We start from the raw sequence: 22,779 nt of genomic DNA, 5'->3' as shown, positions 1-22,779 counted from the left end.
TTGCTTGTGATGGCAAACTACTTGTGTATGTCTACAAGATGACATACACTTCAAATAATGCTTGATCTTACCATTCTTCTTGGCAGATACTCTAAACTCGGTATGCAACCTCCACATGAGTATGTACTTCATAATCAGTGTTGAATTTCTATTGAACAAAGCTCTGAACAAGCCAAAAATAGGATGAACTACATAGGAAAATACATACCTTATACAAAATTAGGTGATCGATTGTTGCAAAGTGTTCTTTTTATTCCATACCTTCTTTTCAGATGCATACTTGCCATTGCAAAATCTTTCATGAACTAGGTGTTCTAATTTCAATATTATCTTTCAAGGAGGGCAGAAGAGGGGAGGGGATTTTTCTTGGCTTCTTATTACACTAAAAACGTAAAGCTGAGGAGTGACCCCAACCAGCAATCCCCCCCCCCACATGTCTGTGTCAAAAGGATGACGATGAGCAGCTGCTGTGTAAAGATGCAGCAAACTTACATGCACTAGGGCTCCTAGTGGGACATGGCCACAGCACCCCCTTTCTCTCTCATGCTGACTGCACTATGCATGATGTGATGAACAAGTCCCATATGGGATCGTATTTCGGGCTCCACTGGACCCTAATACAATCATCATCATCATCATGGCCTCTCTCTCTCTCTCTCTCTCTCTCTCTCTCTCTTCATGCATTGGGCTCCTAAATGAGAGATCCCTGTTTCAGAGCCATCCTTCACTTCAGTACAGTCTACATCATATGTGGTCAGTTGGCACGGCTGGACATAAAAACAAACTGAAAGACTGCACTTTCCCCTCTTCTGCACAGACCATTCAAAATTGAATGTGAAGATGAGATGTAAAGTTAAATGCAATGGAAAAGTTCAGAGGAACAAACAAGCATCAGTTTCTTCCCAGCAAAAGAGAGAACTTCATAGTCAATGGATACGAACTCCAGGAGGACTTCAGGGCAAACTCCAGAATGTTGCATATAAAAGGACAAAGATACACAGTTCTCCATGAGGCCTTGAAGACAACACAGCTGACCAAACACTGATAAGCATAGTAAATAAAAGAGGGGATTGAAGAGTTCAAACAAAAAGGTTAACATACATAAAGACAGATCGGGATACCATGCTCCCACCATATGCAGCCACTAGTGTTTTGCAAGAGGTCCACCATAAGTATACAATCTAGCTGTCATCAGCAGAGTGGAAAATCCTGGAAGCCATGACCCCACCCCTGACTAGCTGTCATTAACAGAGCGGAAAATCCCGAACGCCGTAACCCCACCCACAACTGCCAAAAGGGCCAGAGCCAGTGTTGGAAGAGGAGCTACCAAACCTACATTCTGCATTAACATGACTCAAAATTAGTGATGCCAAAAAGACCCTGATTATTACATTTAGCAAAGATATTCAAAGACATTTACCTCTAGGACTCCTTTTCCAGTTGCAACTTCCACTGAAACAACGCCAACAAACCCAAGCATGGCTGCACGCCCTAACCATATGTCCAAGCTGTTGCTGTTTTCATCAGTTGTTTCACATCGTGCTACACCAGCTGATGAATGGCCAGAAAACTTTCTCTTAGACATGTGAGACACCTTTAATTTGCCTGCAAAAATAAGGCACACCATACATAAGTCAGTGTGCTTTCACCAGAATATAGCTCACAAATCACACTTACATAGCAAGCAGAGGGAACCTTTTTTGGGGCACACGCAAAGAGAGGGGGGGGAGGGGGGCGGGGGGGGGGGGGGGGGGGGGGGGGGGGGGAGGATACTTTTGCATGCCATCCAGATCTTTGTGCTGCACTATAGACTGTACATGGTCTCTCACCAAGAGTCCATGCAGAACAAGGAAATCCAGTCCCCCAAGGAACCTTAGTTCAAGGCTTTAGGGGTGGTGTTCATTAGTGCTCCAATCTAGCTGCTGCTTTTGTCCCATTGCCTCTGCAATGAGCCGATCTGGCTACAGGAAAAATGCACTCAAATGAGGTAGTGTTGGCTGGAGATGAACTATTAGAAAAACAAGTACAATGGTAAAGGGAGAGGGCTTAATGGGCTTCTTCAACTTGGCAGGAACTTGCCTCCGTTGAGAGAATTTTGATGATGGAGGATAGAAGCCAGAAGATCTCTGTGGAAACACCCTAGCAAGATCCTAGAAGCTCCTAGATACACAAAACCTCAAGAGACTAAAAGCATCTACACTGGAAAGTATATAGTTGGCTGGCATAGCAAATATTCAAGCTGGATATATGGCCGCACAGCACATGCACGCACACACACACGCACACACACACACATGCATGGGCACTCAAATCTACTCAAGGGGGGGAAAAAAGTTGAAAAATGTGAAAAAAAGAATAGAAACTTCCCTGGCCAAGAGGTTTTGAGGTTTTTTAGAAATATCTTGAAGGTTTCAAAATGACGAAACAAGTTTTTTTGTGACTATGTACTGAATCAAAATGCACTCGCAAGCAACATTGTGATTCCTTTCCCAGAGAGAGAGAGAGAGAAATGAAATGAAATGAAATGTTATATTAACGTCTTCAAAAGGCCATAATGACCTATGAGACCAAAAAGTTACATCATGGTGGATCTAATACGATGTCTGGATAAAAAAACAGAAAATGGAAAAGAAAAATAAAGATGATACTACTGGCACCTAGAAACTGGAACTGGAAGGTAAACAAAAACCCTTATAGGGGGAGAGAGAGAGAGAGAGAGAGAGAGAGAGAGAGAGAGAGAGAGAGCCCTTATAGGGAGAGAGAGAGAGAAATGAAATGAAATGAAATGTTATATTAACGTCTTCAAAAGGCCATAATGACCTATGAGACCAAAAGTTACATCATGGTGGATCTGATACAATGTCTGGATAAAAAAACCCAGAAAATGAAAAAATAAAGATGATACTACTGGCACCTAAAAAATGAAACTGGAACTGGAAGGTACACTATGGAGGTACCTCCATCTCATAATATGTGCCGCATCGGACACTGGCGGATCTCCTCAATATCCTGTGTGGTCAGCACCCTGACTGGGTGTCTCGCATGCCTCGCAAGAATAATCCGAATCTGCCGCTGCAACATCCGTCTATGCTGGGATGCCCTCCTCCGTGGTCGTGGGCGTCTGGACCACCCAAGCTCAATCGCACGATCAATCAGTGTACCTCTGGTGTGGGCGGTATCCATGTCCTGCTGCTGCTGTGGTCCATCTGGCGCAGTGATGGCCGGACTAAAGAAGTCTGTAATGTGCCTCTGAGTCTGGCTCTCTGTGCGCCTAAGCAGGCTATCTCTATGTCTCCGCAGCTCAAGCAAGAACAATCCCAAACACCTCTGGTCCTGGTACCCCATGACTCTGGAAAGTGGTCCAAAACCCTCTCTGAATAAACAGTGGAAACGACCACGTATCTCATAGTATGCAGTACAATGGCATATATAATGCAGCTCTGTCTCTGGCTCCCCATGGCATACTCGGCATATCCTGGCCTCAGCTGGTATACCTCTATATCGGCCAATCTCAATCTCAAGCTGGTGTGAGGATGTGCGAATCTGACCAATAGCACATCGTACTGCATGAGACAAGTGTACATCCATGTAACTGGGTCTGATCACAAAACCATCTGCTGTGAGCTGAAGAAAATGTTCTCTGTAGAAAGCCATCTTCGTGCCCAGCTCCTCAGTCGGCTGTATCCATGTCCTCCTAATGTCCAGCTGAACTAAATCCTGACGGATGAGTCTGGTAATCTCTGTCCGTGTAAGAGTGAGAGAGGGTGCCTCCAGAGAATACTGGAAGGGAGGCAATCTGTCCATGCTAAAACCATGTGCCTGGAACCAAGATGTCATCTGTCCATACCAACAAGCCGTGTCTCCCTGTAAAGCTAACTGTCGGGAGGACTCCAGGGCGAGGCGTGCATATCTGTCTCGGGGGAGATCCCACAAGCCATGTATGTAGGAGACTGATCTCGTAAGAGCCTCAATCACCAGAGGGGCAGCCGCCAGCTCTGCTCGAATAATCTCATGAGGTACCACAGCCTTGGCTCTAATAAGCCTAGCAATCATAGATACCAAAGGCCTCTCCATACCTCTCCACCCGCCTGCGCTGTGATGGCCCACTGAAGGTCCCCATATCTGCACTCCATAAAGCATAGCTGATGTCACTAGAGTGTCAAAAAGCCAGAGTTTTGTTCGAGGTTCCTGAAACTGAACCTGCGAACACATCCTCTCCAAACCACCCAGGGCTGCATGTGCTCTAGTCAATCTAGTCTCTGCTGCTCTCCTCATCGAAAACACTGGCCCACTGAATACTACCCCAAGATATGTATATGCATCTGTATACTCCACAATCTCCTGCCCATATGTAAATGTGGAAGCTGATCGCCGAACCCACTGTGGCGTGGTGTTAAACACCATAACCTTGGTTTTGCCAAGGTTGACAGACAATCCACTATCATGTGCAAACTCATGTAAAGCATCCAGATGACGCTGCATACCCTCAGGAGAGTCAGAGATCAACACAATATCATCAGCATATAACAATAGTGGGATCCATGTACCTGCTAGCTGGGCTCCTCTGTCCCCCAATCTCTCAATGTAGTCAGAAGCCTCATCCACATACATACCAAACAGTGAAGGAGATAACGGGCAACCTTGCTTCACTCCTATAGTGGAGTGAACCAAAGTAGAGACCCCCTCTGGGGTGCGTACCTGTCCTGCAACTGATCTGTATAAAGCCATAATTCCCCATATGAGCTCTGTGGGTACCCCCATCTCCTGTAATCGCCTCATCAATCTGGCTCTGGGCACTGTATCAAATGCTTTGCGGAAGTCCACAAAGCTACAATAAATCCGTCGCCCATGCGACCTGCCCTCCTCAATAATGGCCCGGAGAGTCAAGATGTGGTCAAGAGTAGAGAAACCTCTCCTGAACCCTGCCTGTCCCTCTGCTCGAATGCCAACTCTCTCTGCCCATCTACTCAACTGCTGCTCAAGAATGGATGCATACAATCGTGCTAGTGTGTGACCAATCATAATAGTGCGATAATTCCCTGGCTGCATAGGGTCCCCTGACTTGAAGATAGGCATGATGGTGGACCTACTCCAAGTCTCGGGTAAGCCTTCGCACATAGCACGATTGAACATCACTGCTAGAAGCTCTGCCAGCATGTCTCTCGCATGAATAAAGTGCTCAGCAACCAATCCATCGTGATCATATGCTCTCCCAGTCTTCATCCTATCAATGGCCTTCCTTACCATCTCTGCGGTAAAGAAAGTACATGTCTGTGGGCATGGTGCTGGCGGGTCAGGAAAAGGTGTCTGTCCAGGAACTGTATATAGAGATGCTGCATAACTACCCCAGACCTCTGTAGAAGTGATGGCCAAAGCAGGGGAGGACTCATGAAACAGACGCCAAGCCTCCCTCGAATCCTGGCTCAAGAATAGCTGGTATAATTCCTGCTCTAGCTGAGCAAGGAAGGCCCGCTTCTTCCTTCGCACAAGGCGTCGGAAGGCAATACGTGACTGTCGGTAAGTAGTGACTCCCAAAGCAACCTCCCGCTGCAGTCGGGCTCTGGTCTCTCTGCACTCCTCATCATACCAGCTGTTCTGGGGCATACATCTAGAATGCTGTCTCTGTCCAGGCTGAGTATGTGGATATGCCTCTCTCGCTGCATCATGTAAAGTCTCTGTCAGTATATGGGTCAACTCCTCCAAAGGTCTCCCTGGCTCCTCTGTGTACAGACGTCTATAAATCCCATCTGTGTAGACAGCATCAGTCTCTGAGGTAAAAGTATATCGAGTGTGATCTGCCCCTCGTGTCCTCTGAGCTGTGGTAAAGTGAAAAGAGATAGTCAATGTCAACAATGCATGATCCACTACTACCCCAATGGGCCGAGATCCAACTGTGAAGTCCTCAATGCATGAAACAAAGCTGGGCATAGCCATAACATAATCCACTGTGCTAGCACCATGTCTATGTGGAAAGCAAGTAAATCCAGCTGCTGACGGAAACCTCTGCAAGCCATTAAGTATGGCCAACCCATGCGCAGTCCCCATATCTACCAAATATCTCCCATACTCTGTGCACTCCACATCCTGTGAGCTTCTGTCTAATCCCATATCCAGAGTGTCCAACTCTCTCAGCATCTCCTCCGAGGTATCATAAAAGGCTGTCTGGCGGTTGCCCGTCCGGGCATTAAAGTCCCCTAACAGGATGATGTCTCCATCCCTAGAGAACTCCCATATGTCATCATCTAGCACAGAGAAAGGAGACTGCCCTCTAGGTGCTGCATATGTCGATGTACTAGGAGCAAAATAGCATATGGCAATATACAGGAATCTGCCTGTGTCGGCCCTCAGTCTCACCCACATATATCTGGCCTGATCATCTCTCCGAACTATGTGTATAAGCGGTTGCAGCTCCTCCCTGAAAAGAACTGCCACCCCTCCTGATCCTCTACTACTGTGTACCGATCTCGTCCCTACTCTGCAAGCTGTCTCCCATCTGTATCCTGTCACCTGTGGCATCATCTGACCAGGGGCCTGGTGAGTCTCCGAGTAGAAGACTATATCTCTATCTCTAAAGCTGTCCTCAAAGGCACCTACATCAAGTCTGAGGGATCCATTGCAGTTCCAGGCTGCCAGCTTTAATTTGGTCCCATAGGTCTCGCACCGTCATGTAGAGCGTCGCTCCACGATGACCACCCTCCCTTCTCTATAAAATGCTATCTTACCCTTTTCTCTTGCTGCTCTAATCTCTGGCATGACTTCCTTCATATGTGCAAGCTGTGAAAGAGTAAGATCATCACCAAGAAAAATGCCTGTATTCTTTAAAGTGGGTCGTCTCTTCAAGAACTCCTTCTTCGCCTCAATAGAAGGGAAGCGAAGTATGAGAGCTCTTTCCTTTGATGTTTCCCCGTTGCCTCCGCTTTTTTTGCCCACTCTCCAGGCTTTTGCGTGTGTTGGACTATCAATCCCCATCAACACCATAAGCTCTTTCACCTCCTCTTCAACTTTATCCCCGTCTTTAAGGCCGGTAATCCTCACATGCAAAGCACGTGTACGTCTTCGTTGTTCCTCTTCCAAAGTCATATTAATGATTGTAGGTGTAGGGGTTGTTATCTCCTTACCTTTACCCTTCTTGGCGACCTCTATCCACTTCTCCGCTTCATCCATCTTCTTTTGCGTCTTGGTGATGACTTCCACCCATGAGGAAGTCTTTGCTTCCTGTTGCTTCTCTTCTTCCTTAATTGCCCGTACTTGTTCCTTGATAACCTTGAGCTCTTCTATCATGGATGGCTGAATTTCACCTTCTTCAAGTCCACCATTTACCTTGGCCTCTGCAAGCTCCCTCTGAAGAGCTGAAATTACGCCTTTGAGCGTGTTGACTTCCCCGTGAAGGTCTTTGACTTCCACTATGAGAGAGAGAGAGAGAGAGAGAGAGAGAGAGAGAGAAAATTATGTTAACATCTTCAAAAGACCACTAGGGTCTATGAGACCAAAAATATGTTACAAAGTATCCATGGGTTACAGTTTTTAACTGTATTTCATGAAGTTTTGGAATGCTCTACATTTTGTTGAAGCTGTACAGCAATATATAATGAGTATTTTGTTTTTCTTGGACCTTGTAACACCCCCCCCCCCTCTCGTACGAAACATTTATGCAACATCTAGGAGAGGTATGAAAAGCATTTTTGTGAAATGCCTGGAATCCTTCATCTTCAATGCTTGTCTCTGTCTGCATTGACCTCTTTAGAAAAACGATGCTGTTTTTGTCTCCCCATATGTCTTATGAGTTTTATCTCTATTTCTATGTATCTCAAGTAACAAGAGGGCCACACATCTCTGATCCTCGTACTCAGTGACTCACAATAGCAGAGGCGACGAAATCCTTCTCAAAACAAGCCCTAAAATCTCCCTCTACTTTCATAAGAAGGAAATATGGGATTGAATGCTCCTCTGTATCAATCTCATGCATATCACATACTAGGCATTTACCTAGCTCATGGTTTTCCCATCCCATCTACATCCCTCACTGTCTGAATGTGTGAAGCATGTGTGATGAGACCCTTAGCTTCTCCATGGAGATCGTCAATACATGTGACGTGTGTTCCCAAACAACCCAGCATTTGAATAAAGTCGTTTAATTCAGAGGAATTGATTTATTAGGTTGTAGGGTATGAAGGAGAGGTGGACACTGCATCAAGAGAGAGCCCATGTGAAGTTATCCATCTCATAACATGAGCATTCCAGCAATCATCTACTCCTTGCGAAGCCAGATGCAATGTGAAGTGAAAGCAAGCATGGCGTCCTCTGATGTGGCCCCTAGGCATCGCTTTCGTACACATGTAACCAATTGAAATGAGGCATCCCCGTAAAGTGGACCGGCTACAAACTCTCCTAGAATGATGTAGTGTGGAATAGAGGGTTTACTGCGAATAAGCAATGAGAGCATCATGACCTCTAGTCTCTCTTTTTTTCCCAAAAAGGAGATCCTAGAATAGAGGGTTTACTACAAATAAGCCATGAGAACATCATGACCTCTAGTCTAGGGGATATCATACCTCCCAGACTCCTAAAACTATTAGGCAGCATAGACTGTCTCCTTCAAGCTCTCAAAGTCTTAGGGAACCTGGGTTTTAATCCAGCTCCTACCAACATAATCTAGCTATTGCCAAAACTATATGCTCAATAGTATTATAGGCAAACTCAACCATAGAGATGTACCACTGCCAATAAAACAGTCCCTTCAGGCCGTATGCACAAAGCATAACGTCAAAAACATGACTTACCCTCTCCGTTGGCCATCGGACCGTGGATGAACGAAGTACCTACAAGTCCCTCAATCCTCCGAATGAGCTGCTGCTGCAAGAGCGCCATGACAATTGTAAGGAATTCCCCTCCGAATCACAGCACAATTTGGCAAACAGACTCTAATCATCATGAAACAACCCGTTCTGAATATGATACTAACTACCACTGTTACATGCACTGAGGTTGATCATGGTAACGCACAACGGGGCCTTCTTCATACCTTTATGTGGTGAGATCTTTAGCATCCAATTCATAGAGTAGAGAGAGATAAGAGAATAGAAGTGAAGTAGACGACATAGTATGGGGTCCCAAGTTGCAACTGAAGGGGCCCCCCTGCAAGCAAGAGTATTCGCTTATATTACTTCTTTGGAGAATGTTGTACAATGCTTGAGAACAAGCAATATGACTGCCCAATGCAAGGACGAGGGAGACCGTACGTCAGCTGAGTATCCACCAATCAAAAGCACTGCAGAAGACTCTTCGGGCCACTTATGCAAGTCCAGATAGCTGTAGGACTGCACATATGCTGGCTGAATGCTGAAGAGGAGCTTCAATGATTGCCTAGAGATGATAGGATGTCTTATTGCTGAAGACTTTTTCTGATTGCTGAATGATGAATGATGAATGATGATTTGATGCAAATACTTATATATGCCTTTAGGCTGCTGGTCGGTCCAGACAAGCTGTTGGCCAGGTCCAAATTGGACAAATAATTCCCAAACTAGCATGTAATGTCAACATAACTGCCACACATAAATTATATGCTGCCCAGCCTGCTGTTTGCCCTCCACAGGCTGCTGTCAGCCTCCCTAGGCAGTCCCATATGCTGGCCGACATATGATCTTTGCATCTTGTACTGGCTACTTCCTATATAAGCGTCTACAAGCTGCTGACTAGCTCTGTCTGCGCCAGGGCTGTGAACAGCCCTTGGACAGGTTGATGACACCATGGGCTGGCCCATAGGCAAACCTACAACGCTCTTTAAACTTGCTAATGAAACTACATGCTATGGCTGACTGCTACGTGCAATGATCTGATGAATTCTCCAACTGGGTTAAGAGGACCGACTGACCTACATAGCTCGTGCCTGACTGTTCCTGGACTGAGGGCTCACAATGGGATCACGGGGTATGACAAATATTCCTATAAAAAGATACTACTTCTGTAAAAATGTTTGCATTGATGATCATGCCAATGTGTCACTGTGTACCCCAGTGCAGGGTGCACGTGACAACCACCATAACACGTGGGATGACCCTTGAGAGTCATGGCAAAACAATGGAGCTTCCCGCCAGGACCTATTGAAAATATCGATGGGGATACCCATCAGTCTGACATAGGACTCTCAAGGAATCATCTAAGTCAGCACTAATCTCGGTGAAAGACTCACCTCCCCAATTGTACACAAAGAATCTATAACCCTACCCAAACTACCCTTCCAACTTCCTTGCCAAAATCCTGCATATAACCTCTTCCCACCGTCTCTTCCACCCCCTGACCTAGGTTAACTATCCCCATAAGTTAGAACATGCCCAGGTTAGAAATATAGACACACCCAAAAAGTCTTCAAGCTGCAAATCCTAGCTTCCCATACCCATGGATACACACCATATAAAATCTCCTTGAGTATTTAAAGCTAGTGCAGGGTGATCAATCCTTTTCTCAACTCAGTCTTGGTGCTACTACACCTCCACCTCACGTCATGGTCCAGCCTACACATAGGCCTCAGAAAGAAACAATCAGACAATCCACACATCCAATAACTCTCATCCTACAGGAGCTCCCCAAGGAGATATACCCCTGCGATCTGTCCCAATCCTCTCCTAGCTGGCTCATCCTATAAGAAGAAACACTCACAGACTGAGACCCTGGGATCCAAAACAATCCTATGATCGACCAACTATCAAGCTGGAAGACCATAAAGTAAATGAACAGAGAAAACCAGGTAACCAACTGAGAAAACACCTACAAACCCACCTTGATGCTTTCTTAATCTTGTGTCTCCCTACGTCTAACTTAACTATTATTAACCACAATTAACCAGATGAAAGGGGATCGAGAACACATTAAAACACTTTATAACAAAAAATTCCATTACATTAAGAAGTCTTGCTAAATTTACAAAGTAGAGGAAGGGACCACAAAATCACCCTTCAGACATACACGAGCATCTCTCATTACAAAAGACAAAACATGACCCTTCCAATCTACATGGACATCATGGCTGTTAAACCATTCTTTCCCTAGTATGACATCCTATCTAGATTCAAAATCAAGAAGTCTAGGGACTCTGGATATATACCAATAACTAAGACACACGCCTATTCTAGATCTGTCCATATCCTGCCGCCACAATACACATGATCACTTGGTTGCATCTCCACTCCCAACTTCTGCAAATTTGGCATTAATGAAGTTGTGAGTACTACCAAGGTCAAAAAGGATGTGCACACTCTTCCTAACACCAACCCATACATACACATCAAGTCGTTAGGACCAAAGATTGGTTTGTAAATACTATACTTTCCATGTAGGCACTTTGTTAAATATTAATATCACTTGTTTATTCCTACATTAATCACTAGGTGGTTGTGTAAACTAGCACTTTAGTGTGTGTAAGCCTAGGCTTGAAATAAAGCCGTTCTAGTGTGTGTGTAAGCCTAGGCTAGTGTGTGCTCTTTTGTGTGTGGGAACAACCTCTTAAGAGGATTTTATGTAAGCAATGATGTATGTAGGTGACAACCCATTTACGCGAGGGCATTGACTATGAAGAGACCTTTGCTCCCAATTCACGAATGACTACCATACGTGAGTGAATTCACGTATGACTACCATACGTACTGTTATTGTGTTGGCTGCACACAAACAATGGCATGTATATCAGTTGGATGTCAAAACTGCCTTTTTGAATGGCGATTTGTAGGAGGAAGTTTATGTGTCTCAGTCTCCTGGCTTTGTTCAAAAAGGTTCAGAAAGTAAAGTATGCCATTTACATAAAGCACTATATGGTCTTAAACACGCTCCTCATGCTTGGTATCACAAAATTCATGCATACTTTGAAACCGGCCTTCAGTAACTTGACGGGCAGTGAGCACACTTCATCACACTTAAAAAAACTCTTTACGAAATGGAATAGTAAACGTGGAGGAAGAAGAAAAAGAATAAGCGGAGCTAGAGTGCTCCTGCACAAAAGACCAATTGGCCCCAAAGCGTGGCACCCCCGCAGGTATTTATTTATCACTCGAGGTCGGCATAGCCCTCGTACGATTCCCGAGAAGATGCCTCCTTGATTCACGTGGAGGAGATCTCCTTCAACTTTCACCCAGTTTGTGTTGTGGGGAAACAAGAGCCTTGGCTCCCTTTTCATACAAGATTGGGGATAAAAAGCTATGCTTTTCCCCCTAGAAAAAAAACTATTACAAGTGCTTTTCCAAAAGACTTTTCGAATAGGTTTCTTTCTTCATTTTTTTTTTAAATATGGGGATTAGCGATTTTTGAAAATTCCCACGCAGCTTTTTCTTGCGCGTTTTGGGCTGCCTGGCGTTTCCTTCTTCCCGTCGCTTTTTCCTTGCTGCCCGTCGCCTTCGCGCTTAGTTGTTGCCCGTCACCTTCGCGCTTAGCTGTTGCCCGTCGCCTCTTTCTCTTGCACTGAGTGCGCCTGCCAGCTTACATGGCAGCGCTTGCCTGCACCAACCGACTCACCTGCAGCCAACCACGCGTGCGCCTGTGTCTGCAGCCAGCCATATGTCAGCTCCAGCAGCCACATCAGCGCCAGGCCTCAGCCATCTCTACCACGTGTGCCATGTCAGCTGCAGTCCAGCCTGTGCAGCCAGCCGCCATGTCACCTGCAGTCCAGCCTGTGCAGCCAACCGTACCACGTGTTAGCTGCCACGTCACCTATCGGCTACTGACTGGTTGTGCTTGCAGGGCTGACCCACAAGTAGCCTTGAGAGAGAAGGAAACTGCTACACCTGCAACAAGGTGAGAGAGAAACACATATACATGCACATGAGCATGCACACACATGTACACACACACACCAAACATATATCTGCATCCACACATGTACAATCTTACACATGCTCATGCAGAATAAAACATGATCAGTGAATGTTAGACATGCTTAAACATAATCATAGTGCTTAAGAAAAGAGGTAAAATACTCAGTCCTGTAGCATACCCCCTCTTAAAACACAGCAATCGTCCTCGATTGTTCATTCAAAAGATTTGCCAAACTTAAACAGAACCTAAGAGACCAACGAGAAAACTATGGCCTGCCAACTGAAGCAGAACATCTGAATACATAAATCAAGAGCATCCACCTCATGAAATAGTCATGTCCCCCTCGATGCTTTACTTGCTCATGGCCATCCCACAGGACCCACGATCAGCAGTACATCATGAACATGAGTAAACATCGATGCATATCAAATGAAAATCTAGAGTAGGCGTCCCCATTCTCTCAAAAGATCCGTATATCCATGAATCAAACCATGTGACTAGTACACATATATCATGGAAATCCCATAGGCAGATATAATGTCAGTTCAGTATCTTGGGTGTGCTGATAAGAACACCAAGCGACTTCCAGATCTCATCCAAGTGAACTCTGTGACAAAGGAGCGGAGTCACCCCCCTCTTGAGTAAGAGGTAGTACTCCAGAATCCACAGCTGAACCTGTTGAAGCACTTTTTAAGGTAGGCACCAAACCAAAAGCCTCGAGGTAAAGTTGTAGTATCCTCGGTGAATCTGCCAAGTCACCCTCCTCCATCCACTTCGAATCCATAGGTGAATAGTTCACAGACTTCACCAGATATCAACGTGAAAACTTTTCCTCTTACTTTTCTTTCTTTATGTGCCAAAATCTATCCCAATTGAAGAGTCTCATCTAGTTCTTCGACTTCTGGTTGTGTCTCATCAACCTGATCTATAGGCACCTCACCTCTGAAAGGTTTAAGAAGACTCACATGGAATGCATTATGAATCCTCCAATGATCCGGTAACTCAAGACGATAAGAAACATCACTCATCTTCTCAATCACTTGAAAAGGCCCACAGTACCGCATACTCAATTTAGGATATAAGTGTTGTTTACCCTTCATTTTCCTCAGTCTAGCCTTCTCAAATCTCAAAAGCACCCAATCACCCAAATCAAAAACCAATGATCGACAGTGAAGGTTTGCTGCTTTACTCTGTTTCTCTTGAGTCCTTTGAAGAGCCAACTTGACCTTATAAGCCTCATCCATATTCTCCACAAAATGGTCTGCTTCGAAGATCTTACCTTTTGTATGTAGGATCGGAGGTACTTTCTTCCCGCCTTCCACAATCTCCAAAGGTGCCTTTCCTGTCGAAGTGTGAATGGTGTTGTTGTAAGCAAACTCCACAAAAGGAAGATACTTTTCCCATTGTTCCTTATGTTCTGAAACATAACACTTTAGAAGATCCAATACAACTGAAGTCTGAGTTGGCAATTTTCGATTGCCCATCTGTTTGTGGATGAAAAGACGATGAGAACTTTAACGCACTCTTCATGTTCTCGAACAATGCTCTCCAAAATAAACTTGTCATTCGAGGATCTCGATCACTCTAACAATAGATGTGGGCATCCCATGGTACTTAAAGATATTTGTCAAAAATATCCTCACCACGTACTCTACATTAATCTTCTTACTGACTGGAATGAAATGAGCATGCTTGCTGAAATGATCCACGATAGTCTAGATGCCATCATTCCCACTCTTTGTCCTAGGAAGATCTAAGATAAAATCCATAGCAATACTCTCCCACGGTCTATCTCGAATAAGCAAAGAATGAAGTAACCCAGGTGTCTTTTGACGGTCATACTTCACCTTCTGACAAATGATGCAACCACGAACAAAAGCATCAGCATCCCAGCGCATACTAGGCCAACAAAAGAATGCCTCCAAAGCTTTCACTGTAGGCTCAATACCACGATAGCATGCATAAGGCGGAGCATGGCATTCTGCCAAAACCTTCTGCCTCAACTGAGATGTGACACACAATTTGTCATGCATCATCAAAAATCCTTCCTTGAGAGAATAACGATCAACTCGCTCTCCTTCGTCAAACGATCAAAAATCCACTCAAAAGCTGTGTCATGAGCATACTGTTCTCGCATATTATCAAGTTCATGATGAAAGATAATAGAGACGGCCGCCACATGTGGTTTCCTAGACAAGGCATCCGCAACCACATTCTTTTTTCCATCCACATGAACAATCTGAAAGTGAAACATGGACAAAAAGTTTACCCATCTCATATGCTTCTCTGAGAGCTTCGTTTGAGTAAGGAAGTATCGTAGAGTCTAGTGATCACTCTGAACAATGAAATCAGCCCCAAGAAGGTAATGCTTCCAAGTAGAAAGAGCATGAATAACCGCAAGAAGCTCCTTCTCATATACTTGTAGATTCCTTTCTGCTGGTGACAAAGTTCTACTCTCATAAGCAATAACATGTCCATCCTGCATAAGAACAGCTCCAATGCTATTTCCACATGCATCACAATGTACCTCTAAAGGTTTATGTAGATCTGGTAGAACCAAAATTGGACCAATGGTTAGCTTTTACTTAAGCTTATTGAAAGCTTCCACTTCGTTCTCTGTCCATCGAAATTTTACATCCTTTTTGGTCAGGTGATGTAAAGGTGAAGCAATTTCTGCAAAGAATCGGATAAACCTCCTGTAATATGAACAAAGCCCTAAGAAACTTCTCACATCATGTATAGTCTGCAAATCCGGCCAATTCTTTCTCGCTTCAATTTTTGCTGGATCCATCCTGACGCCATCTTTAGACACTATGTGCCCAAGAAAGTGAATCTCCTGCGTGAAAAATTCGCTCTTCTTTCCGTTGAACAAATAATCTATGCTTTATGAGTTCCTCAAACACTTTGGCCAAATGCTCCCGCTGCTCCTTCTCTGAATGAGAAAACACAATCATATCATCAAAGAAGGTGCCCACAAAAGCACGGTGTGGTCGGAAAATTCTATCCATCATCCTGTTGAATGTCGTTGGAGCATTCGTAAGACCAAAAGGCATGACCAAAAACTCATAAAGTCCAAAAGTTGTCCTGAAAGTTGTCTTGTGCACATCTTCTGGCCTAATGCAAATTTGATGATATCCACTCTTCATATCAATGCGCTTGAAGTAAGCTGCTCCCTGTAAGCAATCCAAGATATCATCGATTCGTGGTATGGGGAATCTTTTCTTGATGGTAATCTTATTCAGTGTCCTGTCATCAATGCACATCCGCCAAGAACCATCTTTCTTTTGTACCAAAAGCACTAGTGAACAATAAGGCGAAGAGCTCAGCCCTTGTACAATTCTCGAGAAGATGCCTCCTTGATTCACGCGAAGGAGATCTCCTTCAACTTTCACCCAGTTTGTGTTGCGGGGAAACAAGAACCTTGGCCCCCTTTTTATACAAGATTGGGGGTGAAAAGATATGCTTTTCTCCTAGAAAAAAAACTATTACAAGTGCTTTTCCAAAAGACTCTTCGAATAGCTTTTTTTCTTTCTTTAAATGCATTTGCAGAACCTCCCGTGCGCAACTTAATAAAGATTGGCGGCTACCCTTGAGCCTTTACCTAGAAGGCCTTCAAAATTATGGAGTAAGGTGCATGCAAGTGTGTCGAAGTGTCTAGACTCTAAACTCTTAACTTGTGGTTGATTATGACTCTAAATAAGCTCCAAGTGTACATAGAGTAACTTCCTTACCATATGGTACAATTAAAGTTTAGCCCCTCTTGATAGATGCAGATAACTACAAACAAGTGAAATTACAGCCACATGACTTACTTTCCCATCCCAGGCAGCATGCTAAGCCATATTCCTTCCATAAGAATGAAATATACTCAAGCTTGTAAATTGATTAACAAGATGCTTGCAATGGTCGAATTATGAATATCACGAGATATTATCACTTATATTCCCATACAAGCTGGCATGCCAAGCCATATTCACTTTATAAGAATGCAATATACCAAGCTTGCAAATTGATTAACAAGATGTCGAATATCATGAAATATCATCACTTATATATTCAATTACTTCATAACCACAAGAAGGCTAAACATGGGTAGCAAAAGGCTATGTTCTTCAAAATGAGCATAGCAAATCAATCAGCATCAATGTTTTACCTGATGATAGTGTACCATTACCAAAGGCTTGACATGAGACAAATCCAAGCTTGTCAGTAAGTCTTGCTTGTATTGGTGATTTAATTGGGCAAACTGTAGATGTATTATTAGAATCGCTAACATCTCCCAACATCAAGCCTACAAAAAACAATACATAGACTGCTCATTACTCACTCACTCTCTCTCTCTCTCTCTCTCTCTCTCTCTCTCTCTCTCCATGCATATAGCTTTGCATTCTCCTAGTAGTAGAGCTCCATCCCCCCCACCACTCATTGTACTTATTGCACACCCAGATTCAGCTTTTTAGTTCAGTACTTTTTCATTTCGTTGGGATGACAGAGGATACCCCATACAGGTACACCGATTTGTCTCATAGGCCGAGTTGGGTCTTTTGGACGACGTTAATAAAATCTTTCTTTCTTTCTTTCTTTCTCTCTCTCTCTCTAGGGGAAACTTCTTGACTGTCACAAAGGGTGGTTTCATTGAGAAACCATGATATTTATACAGTCACATATGAGGATTGCGATAGGGTCAGTGGAGGGTATCTTCTCACCGCCTTCAGACAGAGACCGGGCACAACAGGCACGGCTTTGCAGACTATGCACAACAGGAGAGGTCGAGATGGAGGAGTACTACTGCTTAGATGCCCAGTGTACTATGAGATACAGAGGAGGTTTCATTGTCTATTTAGGGAGAAGTTTGGCCCCCTCACAGAGGCGCTCCACCATAGCGACCTCAAGTTCTTGGGCATTTATTTACTAGAGCTGCGTCATCACCGAGAGGCCTTATTGAGGCTACAGACAAAATGACAAGCTCAGCAGGATACCATTCAATCATCCATAACTGACTTCTTTGGACCTAATCAAGTGATGTGACAGATCCTCAGCACCATTGACATCCGATGGGGTTGGGCAAAGACTCACACTAAGTGATTGAGCACTAAGCAAGATTAATGAGCACAAATCAAAGGATTAATCACACTTGTAAATAAACAAGAGGTTCCAGGAAAGCACATAGCTTAATTACTCACAAACAGTTTCTCACTAAGAGCCTTACACAAGTTCTCACAAACAGTGTGATGTAAACCTTTATAGCTCCACAGAGGAGTCGTGTATCTGACACAAGTTACTCCACCTCCCCTTGATTATCTCCACCTCCCCTATGATTTATCCAAAGTCCTAGATTCATGGATGTGTGGCTATATGCATGGAGGATTGACACCTACGCTATGAGGTGTCACTACCTCACACACGGAGTTATCCAGGAGATCGGGCACAAACCCTTCAGAGAGCTTGACGTCCCCATCCTCCGAGATCCACGCCCTCTTACCACCAGCTCCAGATCTGGGATATCCTCCAAGTGACATAGAGCAGCTCCTCCTCAAGTAGTGGACATTGCCTCCATGTGTCCTGTCATAGAGAGGATGGCTTAGGATAAGCACCACTGGTCGTACCAACCTTTTCATGGTACATGTAAGAGATGCCCTGAAAATCATAGAAGCCTGACTACCCACCATGCTTATTAAACAAGGCCAGGCCTTTATGGATCTGCTCATCCTGGCCATGGTTACCTGTAAAAGATGCAATCTTTACCACGCTAGTCATGCGTTTTCTTCAAAAAGCTCCAGTAGATGTGTCATGTCGTTGCAAAGCCATCACACACATGACCCATGATGATGTGCCAAACGTGCACGAAACTGTCTCAACATGCATGTATGGATGACTGCAAACAAGTATGTTGTGTGTGTCCATACAAATGTTACATAATGTAGAAGGGATAGGCATCTCTTTGAACTGTTATGTGGAGGGGCCAATGCCTCCGGGAAATGGCATTACAATTCTCTACACTTTGATTTCTATACAGGGTTATGCACCACTTCTTTGTGCAGCCCTAATAGAGAGACCCAAAATCAGTTTCTTACGAGAATTGAAAGCTTTGCCTCACACACAGCATTGCATCTGAAGGACTCTCATTTGATGCCCAATTCTCTTCAGAAAACTCAAGGCAAGAGCTTTACCTGGTTGGTAAGAAACGAGAAGAGACGATGCAGCCATCGCAGCACCAAAGATTTTTGAGTAAGCGCCACCTTATCCTTTGATGTTATTTTAAAAGCAAGCCTTCTCAAAACAAGCTTTTAAAAGCAAAGCTAATGAAATTGCCACTAAGGCCTTGGTAGCAAAGGTAATGAAATTGCCACTAAGGGCCATTTCATGCTACTCCATTGAAGGGGAAAGTTTTGACTAAATTATTATACTATAGCACTCAAAGGGCCCGGTGCTCGATAAATACCCGCCTTCAGTGTACCTTTCATCGGCTGAAATTCAAAAATCCCAACTAAACTTTTACCTTGTCATCATGAGGAAAGTTCTTCAAAATTTAGGGCTACTAAGAGATTTAGAGTCAGAGCTAAATAGATATCAATGGGCAAAACAAATAAGGATCTATCTATCACAATATGGCTCCACATTCATCAATGTCAACCTTTTACCAACTTGATCAGCTCTCTCGATTGTGAATGTTAACAATGTATGCCACATAAATGCTTGCATCTTGTATTGTTTGCAATTGGATACAGCTTCTATAACTATTGCACCCACTTAACCACATTGGCATTTTGGTTTGCAAGCAACCATCTTGAAAATTAAGTCCTAGCAAGCAAACTTGTTCTTTCACGCCCATTGCTTGTGGGGCTTTCTCATCCTCTGTTGAGAAATTTTTGCATTTCCTTCTTTGTCCATACTGGATGAAGGTCAAAAAAAAAATCCATCGTCTAAACAAGCTATTGTTTGACACTAAAAAATTTTATGTTAAGCTATATGTATTATTATTGGTCTTACAAAAGTACAAATGAGTAGAGTGGCTCGGTGTTGGGAGTTCTTATGTCTTTTATTAGTCAAATATTTATGGCTTTTGTTAGATGTTATTGAGTAAGTTATACGAGAAATCAATAATGTTTTCCATTTTATGACAAATACATTAACTCTTCAACCTAATTGCATATTTCAATTGGAAAATGTATATTTAATTTCCCTTAACTTTATTGTAGGACCTAATATGAATTATGCTAACTTGAAAGCTACATAGTAAAATACACCCCACAATATTGTAATTATCAAATTAAAAACATCCATCCTCTAAAAGTACCATTTAATCACAATTAATCGCTAATGTTAAGCCCTCATTGCTTCATCGTCTCAAGTTTATCGTTCCTGTCTTTGCTAGACATATAGTGAAGAGTAGGATGGTTTGGGCAGTCACTATCTTCATCGTCTCAAGTTTATCGTTCCTGTCTTTGCTAGACATATAGTGAAGAGTAGGATGGTTTGGGCAGTCACTATCTTCATATCTAATGGCTTTAATTTTCAAGGAAGGGTGGAAAAGATAAATATGTAGAAATCCTCAAGTGAAAAAAATGCCTACCTTAAGAGCCTTTTTTAACTTAGAAGTGATAACTCTTATTAAACAACTCAACTTTTTTAGAGTCTTTTTTAATGCATATCTTTGGAGTTTTTTGAAATGTCTCTCTTTGGAATCTTTTTAAATGCCTACCTTTAGAGTCTTTTTAAATTTGGAGTCTACCAATTTAGATGTGATGATTAACTCTCTTGCAAATGTAAATGCATTTTACAACTTATGTTAAGTTAGATTAACTTCCCCACACTATTGTAATTATCAAATTAAAAACATACATCTTCTAAAAGTACCATTTAATCATAATTAATCGCTAAAGTTAATCCCTCATTGCTTCATCATTTCAAGTTTATCATTCCTTCCTTCGCTAAACATATAGTGAAGAGTAGGATGGTTTGGGCAGTCAATATCTTCATATCTAATGGCTTTAATTTTCAAGGAAGGGTGGAAAAGATAAATATGTAAAAGCCCTCAAGTGAAAGAAATGCCTACCTTTAGAGCCTTTTTTAACTTAGAAGTGACAACTCTCATCATTAAATAACTCAACAAATCTTTGGACCCTTTTTTAATGCATATCTTTGGAGTCTTTTGAAATGCCTCTCTTTGGAATCTTTTTAAATGCCTACCTTTGGAGTCTTTTTAAATTTGGATTCTTTTTAAATTTGGAGTCTACCAGTTTAGATGCGATGATTAACTCTCTTGCAAATGTAAATGCATTTTACAACTTCTGTTAAGTTAGATTAACTTCCCCACACTATTGTAATTATCAAATTAAAAACATACATCTTCTAAAAGTACCATTTAATCACAATTAATCGCTAAAGTTAATCCCTCATTGCTTCATCATCTCAAGTTTATCATTCCTTCCTTCGCTAAACATATCGTGAAGAGTAGGATGGTTTGGGCAGTCAATATCTTCATATCTAATGGCTTTAATTTTCAAGGAAGGGTGGAAAAGATAAATATGTAAAAGCCCTCAAGTGAAAGAAATGCCTACCTTTAGAGCCTTTTTTAACTTAGAAGTGACAACTCTCATCATTAAATAACTCAACAAATCTTTGGAGCCTTTTTTAATGCATATCTTTGGAGTCTTTTGAAATGCCTCTCTTTGGAATCTTTTTAAATGCCTACCTTTGGAGTCTTTTTAAATTTGGAATCTACCAGCTTAGATGCGATGATTAACTCTCTTGCAAATGTAAATGCATTTTACAACTTATGTTAAGTTAGATTAACTTCCCCACACTATTGTAATTATCAAATTAAAAACATCCATCTTCTAAAAGTACCATTTAATCACAATTAATCACTAAAGTTAAGCCCTCATTACTTCATCGTCTCAAGTTTATCGTTCCTGCCTTCGCTAGACATAGAGTGAAGAGTAGGATGGTTTGTGCAGTCAATATCGTCATATCTAATGGCTTTCAAGGAAGGGTGGAAAAGCTAAATATGTAGAAGTCCTCAAGTGAAAGAAATGCCTACCTTTAGAGCCTTTTTTAACTTAGAAGTGACAATTCTCATTAAATAACTCAACAAATCTTTGGAGTCTTTTTTAATGTATATCTTTGGAGTCTTATGAAATGCCTCTCTTTGGAATCTTTTTAAATGCCTACCTTTGGAGTCTTTTTGAATTTGGAGTCTACCAGTTTAGATGTGATGATTAACTCTCTTGCAAATGTAAATGCATTTTACAACTTATGTTAAGTTAGATTAACTTTCTTCATAAAACGTGGAGTAGATCATATTTTGCAAGTTGTTTTTCAATCACTTGTAGCCATATATTTGAAAGTGATGTTGGGTGTGGGCTAGTACTGGGGCGGGGCACTTTTTCCCTCCTTAGGAGGTTTTTTCCCTCGAGCATATATAAGTGACCTTATCATGTCACTTCACTTGTACTTCACTCATTCTCATCATCAATCTACTTTGAGTGTTGTGCTTCTCTCCATATTTGCATGCTTGTTGCATCTCTGTGTGTGTTGCTACCTTTGTCTCCACTCCAACAATTGGTACCACAAAATAGGATCTCTTGGCCTTTTACTCCCTTGTCTTATCACCTCCTTGAGTCACTTTTCTGATTGTCTCAAATTGAGCTATCCTCTTAGGTGGACAAGGCATACCTTATAGTGTAATACTGACTACATTAACGATGTATTTATAAATTTTGGCCTATTTTGGACACGTGTTTTGATGCCCATTCTGCATATAGTAAGGTTTTCACATACAACCCAAGGGAGTGTCAGTTCTTTACTCAATTTTAGGTTCCGCATCCATGAATTTGGTGTGTAGGCATGTGGAACTTCCCCCACTTCTCCATCGTCACCATCGCATTTGTGAGTTTATCATCAACAACTTTGTCTACATCATCATCATTATCATCGACTTTTATGTCCTTGCTATAGTAACATTTCTACACT

General features: G+C 42.7%; 1 protein-coding gene across 3 annotated transcripts; it reads right to left on the bottom strand.

Annotated features, from left to right (window-relative positions):
• Nucleotides 1-879: 879 nt before the first annotated feature.
• SEP1 (stress enhanced protein 1) lies at nt 880-19,131 on the bottom strand. 3 transcript variants are annotated; one of them, XM_086796847.1, is made up of 4 exons: nt 18,975-19,131; nt 16,958-17,095; nt 1,421-1,605; nt 880-1,339 (listed from the first exon to the last, which is right to left on the bottom strand). In XM_086796847.1, the coding sequence occupies exons 1-4, from the start codon at nt 19,009-19,011 to the stop codon at nt 1,235-1,237; spliced, it is 465 nt and encodes a 154-aa protein (XP_086652973.1). In that variant the 5' UTR covers nt 19,012-19,131; the 3' UTR covers nt 880-1,234. The 3 variants fall into 3 exon arrangements, with proteins under 3 accessions (XP_086652973.1, XP_086652974.1, XP_086652975.1); XM_086796848.1 differs by lacking the exon at nt 18,975-19,131 and adding an exon at nt 18,238-18,366; XM_086796849.1 differs by lacking the exons at nt 16,958-17,095; nt 18,975-19,131 and adding an exon at nt 8,781-8,883.
• Between the last annotated feature and the right edge of the window lie 3,648 nt (nt 19,132-22,779).

This window comes from Cibotium barometz, chromosome 64, assembly GCF_041138505.1.
Source record: "Cibotium barometz isolate CiBa-2024 chromosome 64, ASM4113850v1, whole genome shotgun sequence".
Classification (NCBI taxonomy): Eukaryota; Viridiplantae; Streptophyta; class Polypodiopsida; order Cyatheales; family Cibotiaceae; genus Cibotium; species Cibotium barometz.
The sequence above is the reverse complement of the archived record's forward strand: the minus strand, read 5'-3'. Positions and strand labels throughout refer to the sequence as shown.